Consider the following 20,358-nt stretch of genomic DNA (forward strand, 5'->3'; position numbering starts at 1 on the left):
TGGGTAAACACCCCACAGAATGGCACCATGAACAGGGACTAAAGAAAAAAAAAGGGGGGGGGAACTAAAGACCAAAAGAAAAAAGGGACTAAAGACAAATGAACTGGGACTAAAGACAAAGTAGTAGGGACTATAGAAAAAGGAAAATAATAGTTTTATTACAGAGTTTTTGGCGAAAGTGTGGGTCAGCCCTGCCAGTGGAAAGGCATGCCAGTGTTATGAAAAAAAAAACATATATATATTTTGTATATATTATTGAGGGGCAGGGATTTTTGCTGCAGGCCGCAGGAATATCATAAGAACTCAGCTGGTTATGGCAAAGTCACTACCTGGAGGAATCAGGGAATTCCTCCAGAGGAAGCCAAATCCCAAGGAGTTTTTGGTGCTACTTGGCTTGTTATATATCAGCTGTCTTCTGTTAGGAAAATCATGTGTGCCTTCATAGTTTTCCCAATTGACTTTTCCCTAAGAAGGACTAACAATGTGGACTGATCACTCTCTGGACATACACATTTTAGGCATTTGGAGAACAGCCTCAGGAAAGGCTTTCTCTGGAATCAGATATCTCCCCTAGCCACTTTCAAGGACTAAAGGAGACACCACCCAGGTGGTCGCCCAATTTCCAAGGCCTAACAGTGATAACAGCCCACATACAAGTCTCCTGACTTAAGGTAAATTCCACAAGGGGACAACGCCTAGGTCAGGTAGACATTAAGTAATAGCTTTACACAATTTAGCTCGGACCCTCCCTTTATATACCTGGACTTCCAGGGCACAAAGGGGAGAGAAGAGAAAAGAAAATGGAAGAACTAGATGGGTAAGAACTTGAAAGGAACAAACTGTGATGGGGAAGAACTAGGTTTTAGGGCTAGAAGAGAGTACCAGAGGAATGAGATGGAAGGTGAGGAAGAGTCAGATGGGGAAGTACTAGCTGGGTAAGAACAAGATGAAAAGTACCTAGTTGAGGCAGAGTTAAGACAAGAGAATTAAGATATAACTTAGAGGAAGCAGTAGATAAATATAGAGAGAAATCAGGCAAGAAAGGAGCTAGACATGAGAACAGAACTGAAGCTGTGTATAAAGGATGTTATTCCAGAGGAATTAAAGCAAGTGGACTATAGAGCTCGGTGTGCTGTGATTCTATTTCCTGAAAGTAGTCCTTGCCATTAGTAATTCTCTCTCCTGAGCCCCTGGGATGTATAATATTGAGGCTGGTTCCTCTAATATTATACAAGATTTGTAAACCCAACCACTTGATTGCCTCATCACTGCCTGTCTGTAACAGACCTTCAGGTCTTCTATGGTTGGCATTGAGATTAAAGGCATGTGTCTCCAATGCTGGATGTATCCTTGAACACACAGAGATCTGCCTGGCTCTGCCTCCGAAGTGCTGGGAATAAAGGCATGCGCCACCACCACCCAACTTTCCTATGGCTTGCTAATAGCTCTGACCCCTGGGCAGCTTTATTTATTAACATAAAAATAACATTTTAGTACAAATTAAATATTGCTGTGGATATTGCTCTATATAAATAAAACACTGATGGCCAGTGACCAGGCAGGAAGTAGGTTGCCAGGCAGGAAGTAGGTGGGACAAGGAGAGAGGAGAATTCTGGGAAGTGGAAGGCTGAGGAGAGAGACACTGCAGCCACCGCCAGGACAAACAGCATGTAAAGATGCTGGTAAGCCACCAGCCACGTGGCAAGGTATAGATTTATAAAAATGGGTTAATTTAAGATATAAGAACAGTTAGCAAGAAGCCTGCCATGGCCATACAGTTTATAAGTGATATAAGCGTCTGAGTGATTATTTTATAAGTGGATTGTGGGACTGCGGGTCTTGGGGAACCTGGAGAGAAGCCCTCCAGCAACAAATGGCACCTAACGGCTCAAGTTTCCACCTTAAACCTGAGAATATTTAATAACCAATTCTAAACAGAGCCAAAACCAGGTTCCTGCTTCTTGTCTCATACAGGCAGCTAGATGCCGCAAAACACAGGTTTGAACACTGGCGGGTTCCTGGCGTGTGCGTTTGACCGGCAGTATGGTGGAAATGAGGTGTCTGCCAGCGACACATTAAGCTGTGTGGTAGATTTAGTCTTTACTAGTATTAAAAAAAAAAAGAGGTTTCTGGGCTACATGCTGCTTTGATAAAAGCTTAGACCCACTATTTCTGAGACTTGATGACTCCCAGAGCTGGCGGAAAACGTACCACTGCCATGTTGGGAAGCTGAAGTGGGCGGAGCCAACAGCCACAGCGCCTTTTCAGTCTTAGAATGGTGTAGTTTAAAGCAATAGGCTCAAGGTAATATAAAAAATAAGCCACGTAAAGATGGCTACCACACAGAGAATCTGGATTATGTTGTCTTTGATATTCATAACTGAAGAAAAACATTTGATTACAAAAGCTGTTGAGTTATGCCAAAATGTATATTTTAAAGGTACCTTGACTTCAAAATTTGGATTTAAGGATATGTTGCTTTGGAAAAGAGGTTCTGTTTTTGTTTCCACAGAAAGCCAGAGGCTGTGGATTTGTTTCAGATTAAGATACATCAGGTTTCACCAGCCAAGACCCCCTGAAAGGTCTCCAATGACACCATGGTCCAGATGATCCAACATCCAGAGCGGTTTCAAGGCAACTGGTTCACACAATACAGCCTCACGGACTACCCCATAAGATACAGCGCCCCCTCCAGCAGGAAGTAGTAAGAGATGCTACGCCCAAATTCCCAAATATACCAAGCTGGCTTTAGAGGTGGAATTGGCTCACTCCCCATCTAAACCCAGACATATTGCTTAAAAAAAAATGGTTAAGAGATTCTTGTGTCCCAAATCACAAGAGCCCTCTGGTGTGGGACAGAGAAAAACCAATATTTTTATTTAAAACAGGTTGATTATAAATGTGATCTCTTTCTAAAAAAGAAAAGGGGATATGATATAGATATATAGGAGGATATAGAGATGATAAGATAAAAGGGTAGATTAATGAACCTACTTTTAAAGAACAACTTGTTTAAAATGTTTTACATTGGTATAGATTTTAGTTTATGTTTAAAATGTTTTACATTGGTATAAATTTTAGTTTATTGATACAAACTTGAAGTTAACTTTGTTATACTGTATATATATATATTTCTATTCTTGTTTGAGGCATTATGTTTATGTAACTCATTTAAAATTGTAATGGATAATTAAGAAATAGATTAATAATTAGTCATCTATGATAATCTTATTTGTAGCCATGTTAGTTAAGTCTTCTAGGTATACATAGATATATTTCAGATAGATAGGTAATCTTCAAACACTTCATAGACCTAGAGAATATGGCATTTAAATAACTTAAAATATTCTGTTGACGTGAGACACAATTGCTCCTGGCTGCACCAATTGATCCCGAGAGAATGTTGGGCTTCTAAGACATTTCCATTTGGAAATTTGTCTTTTTGGCACAAAATGGCCTACTGGGCAAAGAACTGTCCTTGCCCTGACGGCTGACAGTACAAATGCAATGCTGTCCTTTCTGGACAAGTAGGACACAAGGAAAACGACCACTGTACTCTGCCAAGACAGGGTAAGATGGTCTCTCAGAATTCCTGCTTCTGAAAATGGTCTGTCAGATACTCTAGGCCTGTAGCCAATTTAAATGCACCAACAATGCTGAGAAACATTAGGTGACTGTCCAGGTTGCCACCTGTCTTGGTCTACTTTTGCAAGATTCCCAAAAGTTGCTTGCATCCATCTACCATTTCTCAGGTACCATTATTTTCCTTCTCAGGTCTTTGATGTGGTTGAAAACTAGATAGTTGTAATTTCCTCAGTTATGATAAAAGATAAGTTAGATATAAAACCTTAAACTCACAAATATAAGATAGATAGGACATCTTCTTTAATATTGTAACTATAATTCTTGCTCGGTAATTGTTTTGTTATATGTAATTTTACCATGTTAAAGTTAAAACCTTCCTTTTTAAAAAAAAGAAAAAAAGGGGAAGTGCTGTGGATATTGCTCTATATAAATAAAACACTGATGGCCAGTGACCAGGCAGGAAGTAAGTTGCCAGGCAGGAAGTAGGTGGGACAAGGAGAAAGGAGAATTCTGGGAAGTGGAAGGCTGAGGAGAGAGACACTGCAGCCACCGCCAGGACAAACAGCATGTAAAGATGCTGGTAAGCCACCAGCCACGTGGCAAGGTATAGATTTATAAAAATGGGTTAATTTAAGATATAAGAACAGTTAGCAAGAAGCCTGCCATGGCCATACAGTTTATAAGTGATATAAGCGTCTGAGTGATTATTTTATAAGTGGATTGTGGGACTGCGGGTCTTGGGGAACCTGGAGAGAAGCCCTCCCGCAACAAAATATCACCATACAATTGCTTTATTTACAGATCTGAAATCAGTTAACATTCTCAATTTTTCCAGATTTCCTTTTTAACTGCAAATGCAGGAGAATTCCAAGGACTACTAGCTTTCTATAATGTGTTTAATATCTAACTTTTCTTTTACTATCGGGTTGCTCAAGTACCTGTACTTTTTCTTTAGTTAAGGGCCATTGCTCTACCCATACAAGCTTATTAGTTAGTTTTTTTAAAGGTAGAGCAGTTGGGCTTCTGGCAATGGCCCCTATTCCAAATTTGGGTAGCCAATTTCTGCTGCTAGACAACCTGTATAGCCTTTCTTTGATTTTCTTTGGTATTTCTTTCCAATAGCTTTTCCAGGAATGTATCCACTTTTTAAACATCATTCTACAAGCTGTTTCTGAAATGCAGAAATATTAATTTAAGCAGTATAACCCACAGTGGGTACAATATTTTTTGTGAAACATGTGGAATTTGTATGTAAACATGCTTTTTGTGCTTTTCAAAAGTCATTTATAAAAACATTAAAAACAATTTGTATATGATTTTAAGAGGTTACTTAGGTAATACCCATGGAGCATTTTTATAAAATCTTAAAAAAAAATAGTGTCCTTTTTTAAATAGATCCCAAGTAACATATTACTTTGACCTGTCAATTATTAATAGTCTTGGAAGTCTTTGTCTTGGAAGCCATTTTATGTGTATCTTTATATTTGCAGTAATTGTGCAGTTAATGCTTTTCCTTTTAACAAGCATTTTAACAACTGCACAAAACGTTGCTTCAGAGATGGGGAGTATAAATTCCTCATGTCCCTATCAAATCCTGGAGTCCTCACTTACACACATAAGTACAATTTTAACCTCCAGTCCTGGAGTGTCCAGATCCCTTCTTTCTCCAAGCACTACATTTGGCACCCATGTCACTGTTCTGCTTATCATGGGTCAGTTGAAGAAAAAGGGTCACTCCAAAATGTAATCCAGGCTTAGCAAAAGTCTACATGGACTGACTCCTTGTAGCTTTGCAAAATCTCCTTTATTGTTACACAAATCACACCTCTAGCAAGCCAATTTCTGAATACCCAAAACTCTTATCTGGATTTGTTTGAAGGAACCATTTGCCTAAACATCACCATGAAACCTCCAAGAGTAAGTTAGGCAAAGGCTCTGTAATTCCTACAAAAGAGCAACTCAGATATCTATCCCAATTTTAAACAAAAGATAACAACCATTGACTCTAAACAAAAAGTAGTTCAAAGCCTAGGTGCTATCACTCTGAAATTCAAGCCAGATGCAATGGCTCTGTGGAATCTGTTGCTACAGCACTTTCCACCTTCTCCTTGCCTATGGGGATGTAAGATCTCAGCTGCTGCCTCAGCATCATGCCTGTCTGCTGCCATGTTCCTAGCATGATGGTCAATGGACTCCAAAACATGAGCCCCAAGTTTTTAATTTCATATGGTACCATTTGTCAATTTGTCCCATTTCTTGGGTGAGTAGAATCCTCTTCAGAAAGGCCTTTATCTGTGCTGGCACCATGAACTGTTTTCTCTCTAGCAGACCCAGGGTTTCAAGTCTTGTGCTAATGTCTTTGCTGCATTTGGAGTTGATTGCTCTGCAGGGTAGAGGAGAGATCAGTCTTTTATGTGTAGATATGTAATTTTTTTGCAGTCCCATTTGTTACCAAAGTTTTCTCTTTGTCAATGAATACTTTTGTCACCAAGGAATGTTTTTTGTTTATCATTTTACTTTAGAACAAAGCACTTATTTTTTCTTTGAAAACATTAAAAGAATTTATTCCTCTCTCTTACATCATATGATGATAGCTTCTTCCCCCACCACTACTACAAGTTTACCTCCCACACCTCCCCTTTCTCCCAGATCCACTCCTCCTTGATTTCCCTTCATAAATAAGCAGGCCTCCCAGGGATATCAACCAAACCTGGCATAACAAGTTACAATAAGATTGGGGACAAACCCACATATCTAAGCTGGATGAGGTAACACAGTAGGAAGAAAAGGATCCCAAGAACAGTCAAAAGATTAAGAGATACAACTAACTCCCACTGTTAGGAGTCCCACAGTAACACCAAGTTAACAATCATAAGATATAAGTAGAGGGCCAAGCTCATACCTATATGGGCTCTGTGATTGTTGCTTCAGTATCTGTGAGCCCTTATGAATCTTAATTGTAAGTAAATTTGTTGCAACTCTATTGGTTTGGTCTCAGGTTTTGGCACCAAAATGTGAGTTCTGCAACTCTGGGAAAGTTATCCTGACTACTTGGGGAGTCAGGCAACATCCTGAGCTGCTTAGGACAACACTGACAGCTGGAGCTGCAAAGAGAAGTTCAGCCCTGGAGGGCGAAGTATCCCAAACACCCCCAGCTGCTCAGAACAACTCTACCCTGGAGGTGTCCTGGACACCTGGAGCTGCTTAGGGCAACTCTGATTGCTGGAGCTGCAAAGAGACAGCTCAGCCCTGGAAGGGAAGCTTTTTTGACTGCTCAGGAGGATCAGGCCTGAAACTGCTTCAGCAGGGAAGGGTATCCAGACTGTTTGAGAGAGTCAGGCTATACCTGGTGTGATGGGGAATGGTCTCCCTGCAATCTTGCCCCTCTCCTAGAAGCCCTTACAGCTGAGCTTTGCTCAGCCCCCACTTAAGGGGGCTTCCTAGCAGACCTCTGCTTCTCCTGCCTAAGAAATTGTAGAAATGTAGCAATCTCCTCTGGCTCAGGAGAGAAGTGTTATTTTTTCAGCTCTTTCAGTTCTCTCTTCCTCTGTCCACTGAGGGACATCTCAGCAAGGGTCTTCTGTTCAGCTCCTCCTGGCTCTGTCCACTGAGCGATGTCTTAGCAAGGATCTTCTCTACGCCAGTGAATATCTTCACATCCAAAACTTTTGAGAAATTGATTTATTTGGGAAGGAGGAGTCCAGGAGAGTAGTTGCCTTTACCAGCATGGAGATAACATCCCACAACTGACCAGGCAGGGCGGTTTATATTGGATGTCTTGGTGGCAGAGCCAACCAGTGATTGGTTAGTTTTTTTCTCCCCAGGGATTGGCCAGTTTTGTGAGCTAGGGACAGAGATGGCCCTGCTTTCAGGGCCAAACAGTGTTTCTTTCACTGACCTTTCTTGGCTTTTTGACACTACCTGTAAGGCCAGGGCACATTTCTTTCACTGACTCTGGTTCTAGGGACCAAGAGTGTTATTTTGGCACTAGTTTCAGAGTCAGGGCATGTTTTCTTGCTTCTGTGTTTTGGGATAAAGTGTTCATTTCTCTGACTCAGGTCCCAAACCAAGGCTGTGTTTCTTTCCCTGGTCCTGGGCCCAGGACCAGGGTGCTACTGTCTTACTCTGTGATTGTTTGGTTTCACAAGTTAGTTGGCAAGGGGCAGAGATGACTCTGATTTGAGCCACACTGTGTTTCTTTCACTGGCCTTACATAGCTAATTCTAAGGCCAGGGCACATTTCTTTCACTGACTCGGATTCTAGAGACCAAGAGTATTTCTTTTGTACTGGTTTCAGTGTCAGAGCATGTTTCCTTGGTTCATTTCTCTGACTCAGGTCCCAAACCTAGGCTGTGTATCTTTCCCTGGTCCTAGTCCCCAGGCCCAAGATGCTACTGTCCTGCTCTGTGATTGGATGGTTTCATGAATCAGTTGGCCAGGGGCAGAGATGGCTCTTATTTGAGCCAAACTGTGTTTCTTTCACTGGACTTATCTGCCCCATCTTTCCCTAGTCCACCAGGGTCAGGGTGGGTTTCTTAGCCAGTCCCTTTTCCCTACACAAATTAGTTGAATTTTGTGGGAAATGTTTTTGTGTCTAACATATTTTTTTCTGATACATTCTTATTCAATAGATTGTTTTGTTGTTGTTGTTGTTTTATTTATTATGCATGGAGTGCTCTGCCTGCATGTATCCCTGCAGGCCAGAAGAGGGCACCAGATCTCATTACAGATGGTTGTGAGCCACCATGTGGTTGCTGGGAATTAAACTCAGGACCTTTGGAAGAACAGCCAGTATTCTTAACCTCTGAGCCATCTCTCTAGCCCTCAATAGATTGTTTTAAGCTAGAATGTATTTGAGAAGTTGCTATGGGCTTCAGGAATATGAAATAGAGATTCAGCTGTATATGATAAAGTTATACCTAGTAGGATCAAGGAATCCTTCTGGAGGAGAAGCCAAACATCCAGGAATATTGGGTGTTATTAAGCCTTTAATATATCAGCTGTCTTCTGCTATGAATTTCATGTGCATTCATAACTTCCCCAAGAACTTTTAACAGTGCATTTCACCTGAAATTCTTCTCAAGCATCCTAAGCGAAAATAGCAAACAGACCAACTGCTATTACCTGAATTAAGGTAAACACCCTTAGGGAGACACCACCTGTCTCCTAGGTGTAGCTTTGTTTCTTGTGCAAATGAAGCTCAGACTCTCCTTTCTCTCATAGCCCAAATGACATTCCAGAGCAATTGACTCAGAACAAAAGGGTTTTTTGCATACCAGGTTCAATGTAGGTATGAGACAGGTTTCCTAGCTCTGAGCAAAATTACCCTGCCCTGCCAGTATATGACAGCATAAAAAAATAGAGGCAGTTTTATTTTAGTGACTTATACACTCTTTTATCTATCTACCTGTAAGATTGTAGTTTGAGCACATTTATGATAGACTCATAATGTTTCATCTAACCACTTATAAGAATATATTTTGAGCACATAAATTCCCTTTCTGACTTATTCCAGGCTTTATCTGATTCCACCTCCTCTATTCACTCCTTTTTTGGGTTGCAAATCAAGCTGGATATATTGGCTCTTATAAGGAGCTTGGGAGCTTTTCATTGTATTGGAAGAGTCAGGCAGCTGGGAAGGGAGAGACTGATTCTGGGAGAGGAACAGGAAGGAACCTCGATGGAGAAGAATGAGGATGAAGATGAGGATGGAGATGGAAAAGAGTTAGAGTTATGAGAGGACAGGAGGAGAAGTGACAGAGAGGAGCTAAGTATAAGAATAGAATTGAAGCCGTGTAGATAGAATCTTGACTAAGAAAAATTAAGTGAATGGACTAAACTGTTTGGTCTATAAAGACTCATTTAATATCATCCAAGATTAGATTAACAGCTGGTTGTAGATTCTTCCTGGACCCTGAGTAGCTGCAACCTCCATAGTCCCTGATAATAAGTTATTCAAGAAATGCATTAACATAATTGCAAAATGTTACTATAGGATGAAAACATTGCAGTATAGGTGATTGTGGTGGCTTTTAAGAAAATGTCCCCAAAAGGGAATGGCCCTATTTGGAGGTGTGGCTTTGTTAGAGTAGGTATGGCCTTGTTGGATGAAGTGTGTTACTCTAGGGTGGGCTTTGAAGTCCATGTTCAAGCTCTAGTTCAGTTCACTTCATGTTGCCTGCAGGTCAAGATATAGTATCCTCAGGTCCTTCTCCAGCACATGTCTGCCTGCATACTTCAATGTGCCACTATGGTGAAAATGGACTGCACCTCTGAATTGTAAGCCACCCTAATGCAATTCTTTTCTTTATAAGAGTTGCCATGGTCATTGTGTCTCTTCACAATAATAGAAACTCAACTAAGACAGAAGTTGGTACCAGGGATTGGGATATTGTTGTGATAGGCCTGCCCATGCTTTTGTTTGAAGGAATATGGACATTGGTACTGTGGACTGGAAAAGCAACTGAATGCTTTAAGTGCTGCTTAATGGGCCACACTGGTAGGAGCATAGAAGGCAGGTGCTGTGTGTGATTTGATGAACTGTAAGGGCCTGGCTCAAGAGATTTCAGAGGAGAAGAATTTTAGCATGTTGCTTAAAGATCTTTCTTGTGATATTTTGTGGAAAATGTGGTTTCTTTTTGCCCTTGTCCAAAATGTCTGCTGGAGCCAGAGTAACTAGTTTTAGATTAATTGCATTGGCTAAGGAAATCTCAATATAGCCAAGTATACACATAGACTCTGCTGTGTGGTTACTAGTGTTAACTCTAATGAAGATATATAATCAAAAGAATCAAGCTGAACAAGGAAAAACATAAGATGTACAATTCTAGGAGAAAAAGAGCACCAGAATGTGAAATGGAGCTAAGTCCTGTTTTCAAGGAGATAAACAGATTAATAAATGGAATAACAGGAATGGTGATCTCGGGCAAGACTACACACAGCTAAGTTTCCAACTTGTGAAAATGAATTAAGAAAAGCTTAGAGCTGGGTGTGAAATGTACATGCCTTTAATCCCAGCACTGGAGAGTCAGAGGATGGTGGATTTCTAAGTTTGAGGCCTGTCTGGTCTACAGAGCACGCTCCAGAACAGCTAAGCTTAGGCAGTGAAGGAAAGCATTGAAAACAGAAAGCTGGCGAAGATGTAATTGAACAAGGGAGCCAAGTTCCAGCCCTAGAAAGCAGCAGAACTTGGTAGTTTTAGCCACATGGTTCTGGCTTTAGAGTTAAGGAGTGACTAAGGAAAGCGCCTGAGGCCAGGCATGTGTCCAGGGTGTCCCTGAATAGAAACTTAGAGAGGCCATTTCACAAAGCTGTGAAGGTGAAGCCTGGATTGCCTTGGAGACACCAAGTTGTTGGAGATGCAAGAACCATGGGAGAGCTGAGGAGAGCTGCTGACAAAGAGTGGAACTAGCCCAAGAGAGAGAAATGTGTTGCAGTCAACAAAGCTGAAAGGAGTTGGAGATCTGAAGAGCATTTTGACATTAGATATGCGGGTGCAGAGTTTGGAGTTTGCCCAGCTTATTTTTGGTCTTGCTTTGTTTCAGTATTTCCTCACTATTCTCCATTTCAGAATGGTATTGTATATCCTGGGCCATTATATGTTAGAAGAAGGTGATCTGCTATTTGATTTTGATTTTACAGGGCATTACAGTTAAAAGATTGCATGAATCTCAGAAGAAACTTTAAACTTTGGACTTTTAAATAAGTTTGAGACTGTTGTAGACTATGGGGACTTTTAAAGTTGGACTGAATGCATTTGTATTTAATATGGCTATGAGTCTTTTGGGACCAGGGAGTGGTGGCTTGAAAGAAAATGACCCCAGAGGGAGTGGTCCTATTAGGAGGTATGGCCTTGTTGGAGGAAATATGTCACTGTGGGGTCAGGCTTTGAGGTCTCCTATGCTCAAAGTATGCCTAGTTCAGTTCATTTTCCATTGTCTGCAGTTCAAAAATGTAGTATTCTCAGCTTCTACTCCAGCACCATGTCTGCCTTCACACCACCATGTTCCACCATAATAGTAATGGACTGAAATTCTGAACTGTAAGCCATGGCATTTAAATGTTCTCCTTTGTAAGTGTTGCCGTGGGCATGGTGTCTCTTCACAGCAATAGAAACCCTAATAAAGACAATGATTAACTTACCACAAAAAAATATGGTTAGATTTATAAATCTTAGTATGCTTTGATAAGTTGTGGTCCTAGAAGTCTGAAAATCACACACTTGCTACATATTCTTTTTAGAGTCATTTCTAACTTTTCTTTCATTGTTTAGACTTACATTAAGAAAGAAATAATAAGTAAAATTAAATTCCTGGAGTTCAAATTATCTGATAATATATTTGAAGTGACACTTGAATATATGCCTTTTTCATGCTTAGTCTATATCTGCATCTAGTGTGTAGCCTCACTTATGTATGCTCAAATATTTGTGACCAAGTGCTGTGTGACATTTCTGGAGAGATGTAAATTTAACATCTGTTCCTAATTTCTGACATTTCCACATCTCAAAGAATTGTTTATTAAGATTATCTTAGTGAATAGAAATACATTTATTAGAGATTACTCAAAGCAATGGAAGACCAGTCATTTGCACGGACCTCTCTCACCAAGCTCTTATTACCTTTGGCTCTGTCTGCCCCAGAATTGATAGAAACATTTGTTCCTAGCATCACCTAGTGGGAAAACAGCAGAGGTAACTCCAGGATCACACTGCTAAGAGTTATGTGTTTTTGTATACTTTGCCCTTAAAAGAGGTTCTTTCTGTTGTTTTGAGCCAACATTGTTCACCATGGGAAGGTTAGCTTGTTTTGCTACAGTGTGGCATGTTGGACAGCCACATTTGGGCTTGTTGTAAGATGGAGGTGACAAGAATTCAGAGGTCTGGGCTCACTTACCAGATTATACACATCCCAGACCAAGCATGGCTTCCTTGAAGGAAGCACTGTACATGTGTTAAAGTAAAACATAATTCCTGCATGGCCATGGTGGCTAACATGACCAGGAACCTGTGGCAGTTCCTTCATTATTATGTACAAGTGTATATGATTAAGAGTTCACACTGTGAAGAAGAGTGATAAAAAAAATTGTTGGTAAGCTTCTAGGATTGGATGACATTGTCAATATGCTGTTAGAAGATGTCACAGTTTGAAATTACACCAGAAGGAAGAAGGATACAAAATTACATCAGATTTTACTAAATGGAAACAATGTAACAACGCTGCTTCCTGGTGAAGAAGGACTGAAGTAGCAATGGGTTTCCTTGAGTTTTGTTAGAGCCTGTTTTTTTTTTTTTTCAAACTATTAATGTTTAGATTCTATAAAATGAAGTTTCTGTCAAAGGGAAACACTTTGAAGAAATACATCCAGTTTTCTAGTCTAATCCTGATAATTTAGGAATAAATAGATTTGATATATAAATATGGACTGAAAAATAAAGATGTTTTTGGCTAAAAAAGAAAGTAGACCATTTAAGGTGTCAAGAACCAAGGATTATAGTTTTTAATTTTGTAATGTTTCCCCTGGAAGACACAAAATGCTAAATAAAATATCCTAACAATATAAGGAAGGACCAGGCAAAATGAAAACACAGCCAACCCCCAACCCACTTCAAGCAAAGAAGCAAGTTCCCTCAGCTCTCTGTTGTGACTATTGGTATCAGGTCACATTGAAAAACTCACTTTATTGACAGCTAAGCCACAGCTGGTAACTTGATCCAAAAAAAGTCTTTATTAAAGGGTATTTTTAGTTAAAAAAAAAAGAAAAGCTGTGCCCCTGACCAGACTGCTACTTGAGCCGATAGTTGCCATTTTAAAACCTAATGTCACATAAATTTTCCTTATGAAAGCTACAGACTATAGGACATTTAAAAAGGATGAACCCTTAGTCATCTTAAAGTTCAATTTTCAGAGTTTTACCCTTATAATTGTGCTTAATTATCATTAACACAAAAGATGTAGACATGTCAATAAACTTTTTTCATTATATAAAACACATTTTCCTCAAATCACTAGCTCCTGCTGGATTAAAGTGTATTCTAAAGTCTATTTCTAAATACTTATTGTCCCTTTCAGACTTATTAAAGGATCTAAAACTTACTGTAGGTTCAGGAGTCTCTTAGTGACACCACACTGTGTTTGTAAAATGATAACAGCTGTGCAGACTGCACAGATCACATCTTGAGATGTCCAGCACAGAAAGGGCATCGCAACATTTCTCGGAAGGAAAATTAATACTGAGATATTCTATTCTCTAACTACTTTCCCTGCGAATGTGCCAGTATCTGACTGAAGCAACGAAACCTTTGCCACTGTCCAGATGACATGTCCTCCAGAGGAGCCAAGGTGAAGACTCGGTTATAGAGACTATGTCTCTCTGCCTGACACAGAATCTGTCCTATCAGGGCTTTTTTTTTCTCAGAACATCCTAACTGCATCAGTAAGGAGGCATAGGCTACCTAGAAATTGATATTTAGCTATTGATTTTTTTTTTTTTTAGCATTTTCACTTATTTACAAATAACCCCTGTGTTTTCATCTGCCATACACATTTAAGAACCTTGACTTCAGGCTGGGTGTAGTGACATAGGCTTTTAATCACATCTCTCAGGAGAGAGAGACAGCCAGATCTCTGAGTTTGAGGCCAGCCTGGTCTACAGAGTGAGTTCTCAGAGAAACAGGGATACACAGTGAAACCCTGTCTCAAAAAACAAGCTAACATGCAAACAGACAAACAGAACCTTGACTTCACTTGTAATTACTCAATTCGTTCAGTTTTAAGTTATTTCTAAACTTCTGATGAAATAAATATAGCAGAAAGGGAGGTCAAAACTTGGAATTATCTCTTGTCAAATAAAACCCTAGAAGATTCTGGGTAAGGTGTCTGGGGAGAAGCCACCTGCCTGTGACCCAGTGCAGGGCATGAGTTAGAATAAGGAAAACACTGTGTTCCAAGAGAGAAAAAGAAGGAGAGCTTCAGAGCTTCCCACAGTCAGAGCTAGCACACCTGCAGAGCCCAGAGGAGGAGAGGGGAGGCACTGAGAAGCCAGGCTAATGGCTTTGGTCATGGGCCTGACTGGGAGGGGAGTATGAGCTTGGTCCAGAAAGAAACTGGGTGGCCTGGGATAGAGACTAGCATGTCTACCCTTTTGGCAAACACACAGCCTCACCACGTCTCAAGTCCTAATCCAACTGTGTCACTGTTTTATACAAATTAAAAAAAATTATTTGTGTGTTTGTGTGTGCCCACTTGTGTACATATTTGTGTGTTTCTGTGTGTGTGTGTGTATTTGAGTGTGCACCTGTGTGTGAGTGCCATGAATTCCTCCACATGGAGTTGGTGTTACAGGTTTGAGCTGCCGGATGTGGGTTCTGGGAGTAGAACTCCGATCTTCTGCAGGAGCAGCTCTTAGCCGCCAAGCCTTCTGTTCACCACCATTCTACCACTGTACATGAGTTTCTCAAGCTGTGAATCCCACCTCCATATGGGATGACGGAACTAAATGTGTGATTGGGAAATGTTGACAAGAACAACAGGTTTGTGCACATTCAGTGGCCAAGATTAATTCAAATGTGCACTGTGTCTGAGGTGTTTCTGCAGTGTGTACCATGTGACTTCCTCACACCTGTAGTTCTAAGCACACAACATGAGTATTTTGCACTGATTGAGCCCGAGCACCACACAACCCCTATGATGCTCCTGAAACACCTTGGTTCAGAGTCTAGGCTCTGCTTACAGCATTTTCCCTGTACATATGGGATTTTCTATTCTCATAGAAACATGATACCTTAATTTTGGAGTGTAAAGATCTAAATATATTCCCATTTTCATTATCTAGGATGTAAGAATCAAGTTAGTATATCTTTGAATTGCATTATGTGAGAACATTCCATTTTACAAGTTGGTGTTTTGAGTTGCTGACTTGAGTTATATAAAGAGATTGTAAGTAAATTTTGGCTTGGGATTAGAATAGAATTTCTACCAGCTTCTGGAATGTGCACTGCACATCTGTGTAAAGTACAAGAAATGTAAAATATCCACCAACTCTGAAAAACACTGAAGATTCCCAATGTCTAAAGTATCAAATATTCCATCAAGATTTAATTCCTTATGCCAAACATAAACAAAAACAGGCATTTCAGTAGTTTGCAAATTTGCTGTCATTTTTAACAAATGGTAAACATTATATTACAACAAAGAGTTGTTTGTAACAAATTTCTTTAAGATTTAATTTTAGTAAAAACATTGATTTATATACTTATATATCTACATACCCAGAGTTATATGGAAATTATTTGGGATAAAGTGTTTGAGGGTGGGAAATGTTTGAGAAGCCCCCTACCTTTCTTATTCATATTGATAGACCCCAGACCCAGGGCACTACCTTCTCAGGTGGGCGCCCCAAGAACCCAGACTCCGGTCCAGTTGATGCAAACAGCAAGAGGTTTATTAATGTGGCTGTACAGTCCGGCTACTCTCCTCCCAAGAGCAAGAGTCCCACCCTACTGCAGCCACATAGGTACTTTTAAAGGAAAAGGAAACCCCACAAAAGTCATACGATTACAATTCCCATGCAATTTTGTTCCAGTTGGTTCATGTCTAGGGGCTACTTTCACAAGATTATGGCCTAATCACAGGGTAGGTACAATCATGTCCACATGCACAATTTTCCCCGGAACCTCTGGGGGGTATCAGGGCGGGAGTGAAGGTTACACAAAGGTTACAGTGGTCTTTCCTGGAACACTTGCAATTATCCCAATCACAGTTGAGCAACATATCTTAACAGAAATCTCCATACATTGTGGTAAGGGTGGTTGAATAATGGCTGAGTCAGTTTGCTCTTGGAACTAGCTTTTTAGTTCCTCATTCTCCTGGGGCTTGAGGGGTGTAAGCCTGAAGGATTAGGGTCTTTCAATATGATATTCTGTAACTGTGTGGTCATGACATGGGTGTGTGGGTTTACGTGGGTCTGTGAAATGAAGACTGAGAGGCATCTTAAAAATGAATCTAGCCTTTCATGGCTGCAGGGGGGTTCAGCCTCAAAGGACTAAAGCACTATCCCTTTGCCTAGGGCAGTTTTATTTCTCTCCAAAACAGTTTAGCCAGTTAATTTCCATATGCTCAAAACAACCTGAAAGGGGCTCCCAACAATACAATGCCAAGTGCAAATTCCTCGATTTCTCAGGTACCATGGTCTTCTGGTTTTCCTGAACCATGTTTTGCATAGGCCTTTTTATCCTTGGGAAACAGGATTCACATGGAGGGCAACAAGGGAAACCAAAGGTGTCTGCTAAACAAAAGATGGATTAGGGCTAGGTGCTACTCTCTGGAGCCAGGCCAGGTGCAGCTCAGCAGGAATGCCATTAGAACATTCACTTTTCAGGGAAAAGTATCATCTCCTTGTCTCCATTCCCATGCTCTCCAGGACAGTTTGAATTATCGGGGGTCAGATGGGCTCAAGGCTGGCCACTCACACCATAAAGTAGCTGGACAAGGCCTGTATAGACTTGCTGGCTCCACTGGACATTTACTGAGATGCTCACCCAATGTAAACATCTGGCTGGTGAAGGCCAGGAGGGAACATCTGGGTCCCTAAGAGGTGTCCTGGAAACATTGCCATTTGAAAGGCAACACTGGTGGCCTTTATAGATGAGGAAACCAAGTGCCAAAGGAAGGTCAGGCAGACCCAGGACTCAAGTGAGAGTGCTCACTCCTCAGCTATTAAGATGTCAGGATTCCTCAGAGACACCACCTGACTTCTCATAGAGGTCCACGATCAGGTGAGAATGGGTCTCCTTCAGAGCTCGGTAGACTCGGTCTTTGCAGGCCCTGGTCCAGGACCGACTGAGGCTGAAGAGTTTCCTCATCTTGTCTTGGCTGGTGGCCTCAGCCCGCACCGCGTCATACTCCTCTTCACTCAGCACAGCACCATGCAGCTTGTCCAAGAGAGGGTCCACTGACGTCACTCGGGCCACCAGCTGCTCCCGATGCTGGTCCAGGAAGTGTAGTGAGGCAGCAGCATCTAGGGGTGAAGATGAGACTGGCAGTGAGAGAAGAAAGGCTCCTCCATGGGCTCTCCCACTGGCTGCCCACTTCTTGTTCTTTTCACCTACCTCATCTGTCCCCCCTGGATCCCTCCTTCCTCTGGAAGGTCATTTGAAGAATATCTTTACCTTCCTGAAACCAGTTACTAGTCTGACAATGACCTGATCAGGGGGAAGGGTTCTTCCTGGGGTGTTCAGGTTAGGAGTGGGTGGAGTTATTGTCTCCATGGGAAGCAACAAGGTACATGGAAGCAACTCTGCCTTGGGTATGCACCTCTTTCTACCGATCCTGGTGAAATTTACAAGGAGAGGTTCTCTCCTTTCTCACTGCCCTTCTTTCAAGAATCAGATGATCTACCAGTGGAACACTGTTGGCCCCTCTGGACTCCTTATACCTGTTACTGACCTTTGTGGGCTGCAGTGATCATGGGTGGTGCAGGTCTGAGGTCCCCTGGAAGAAAGGAGAGATGATGCATCTGTAATGGTGCCTGTCACCAATACTCAGTGCACTCTTGAAACTCCCATCCACGCCTGAGATTTTGAGAATGAACTACAGAAATTCTGATATAATCTAGAAGGTGAGTATTTCCTCAGGTGTGCAGGGAATCTTAGGTCCTGAGCCTATTGTCATAGAGAGAGAGGGCATGTGAGTGAGCAATAGATAATTTCTCCCACAGGATCACAGCCTCAATTTTATCTTATAATAAATTTCATGTGGAGAACTACCCAAGTCCCTTACTGGTTGGCTTAAAAATTTTGTTTGTTTGTTTTGAGACAGGGTTTCTCTGTGTAGTTTTGGTTCCTGTCCTGGATCTTGCTCTGTAGACCAGGCTGGCCTTGAACTCAAAGAGATCTGCCTGGCTCTGCCTCCTGAGTGCTGGGATTAAAGGCGTGCGCCATCACCACCCGGCCTGGTTTAAATTTTTTTTACATCTAACTCTGGTAGAAAACTATTTTCTTGACCTTGTTTGACCTTGTATGCTCACATGCCACAAACGTGTGTTCTTGATTTGATGGCTGAATCAATACAAAGAAAGACTGAGCACATGGGAACAGTGAGTTGATTTTAGCAACAAGTGAGGGAGGTTAATAGATTTCAGCTCATGTAGAAGCCCCAAGAGTGTGAGAAGACCCTAAATTCACTGTGCTCTAAGAGTTTAGAGAAGTCATCCCAAGGACCCAGTTTATAGTATTGGAATCCCTGGTTCTGTTTGTATGAAGGAAGGATGATAGTGCTTCCACTCCGTGCTAGCTGGACCGTCTTGGGGCATCCTGACTTGTAGATAAACTGTAGCATCTAATGAACAAAATCCCTGAATGACAATGAATTTAAAAACTAAAATGTAAGATTGTAGACACAAGAGAGCCATGATTATAATCTTCTAGTATTAGAATACTTTCTCATATGTAAGGGAATAGACCCTAATGAGTCCTGAAGAAAGAATTAAGAAAAAACATGTGGAAGAGGTTGGTTTAATATAAATAAAAATAGCAACATTGTTTCTATCAGCCAAGAATCAACTCTAAGTTGTGTGTGAACACGCAAGGTCATCCTAAATAAAAACACTATTGTGGAAAGTGTCAGCACACATGATTTCAAATTAATACTACAGCCACGGTAAATATAACAGCATGGTGTGCACACAAAACTCCCAGGTCATCGGAATAGAATAGAGGGCCTAGACAAAAGTCTTACAACCACAGCCACCTGACTTTTGACAAAGAAACCAAAAATATACTCATGAGAAAAGACAGCCTGTTCAACAAATCATACAGGAAAACCTAGAGAGCAACACATGGAAAAAACTAAACCAGGTGCCTATACCTCTCCTTTAGAAATCAACTCCAAATAACCAGAGACCTCAATGTGAGACCTAATACCCTGAGCCAGGTAGAGAAAAATGTAGGGAGAACATTTCAACATAGCAGCATAAGGAAGGATTGTGTGAATAAGGAAATAAAACCAACAATTGCTAAATCAAATCTCACGACAATAAAAAAAGTTTTGCATAGCAAAGGAAACTTATTTGAGTGAAGATGCAGCCAACAATGGGAGAAACGAATACCCAGCTAAGATCTGACAGAAGATTAGGAACTAGTATATATGTGGAACTCAAAAGCCAAATTCCAAGGAAATAACCCAACAACAAAGTAGGCCATAAGAGAAACCAGAGAATTCTCAAAGGAAAAAACACACCGGTTAGGAAACACTTAGCTATTAGGGCATGGTAGGTTAAATTACTTACAATTCCATTTCATTTCTTGAGAATGTCCAATATCAAGGATACAAATGATAGCAAGTGCTGGAGTGGATGTGGGGAAAGAAGAACACTTATACACTGCCTATGGGAGTACAAACTAGTGCAGCCACTGTGGAAGTCAACCTGGAGGCTTCTTAAGAGCTAGAACTACCACGAAACCCAGCCTTACCATTCCCAGTAATATATCTAAGGGAATTTATATCCTACTATGAAGATATTTGCACAACTATGCTCACTCAATCATGTCCTGTTCATAGTAGCTAGGAAATGCAATCAGCCTAGATGTCCATCAACAGATGAACATGTGGCACATGTATACTATGGAAATTTTTTCAGGTGTGAAGAAAATGACATTATGAAAGGTAAGCATACAAAATAGGAAAAATATCAAGCAAGATAACCCAGGCCCAGAAAGAAAACACCATATCTATCACATTGATTTCTGTCCTGGAGTCTTTAGTTTTGTGGTGTTAA

At 40.9% G+C, this 20,358-nt stretch overlaps 1 protein-coding gene across 1 annotated transcript in view; it reads right to left on the reverse strand.

Annotated features, from left to right (window-relative positions):
- Positions 1–15,999: 15,999 nt before the first annotated feature.
- Positions 16,000–20,358, reverse strand: part of LOC114706363 — a 117,090-nt gene continuing 112,731 nt past the window's right edge. The window contains 2 exon segments of the mRNA XM_037201053.1: positions 16,000–17,601; positions 18,030–18,074. Coding sequence (XP_037056948.1) covers positions 17,309–17,601; positions 18,030–18,074 — 338 coding nt within the window. The 3' untranslated portion in view covers positions 16,000–17,308.

The sequence above is a fragment of the Peromyscus leucopus genome, chromosome 8b (genome assembly GCF_004664715.2).
Source record: "Peromyscus leucopus breed LL Stock chromosome 8b, UCI_PerLeu_2.1, whole genome shotgun sequence".
Classification (NCBI taxonomy): domain Eukaryota; kingdom Metazoa; phylum Chordata; class Mammalia; order Rodentia; family Cricetidae; genus Peromyscus; species Peromyscus leucopus.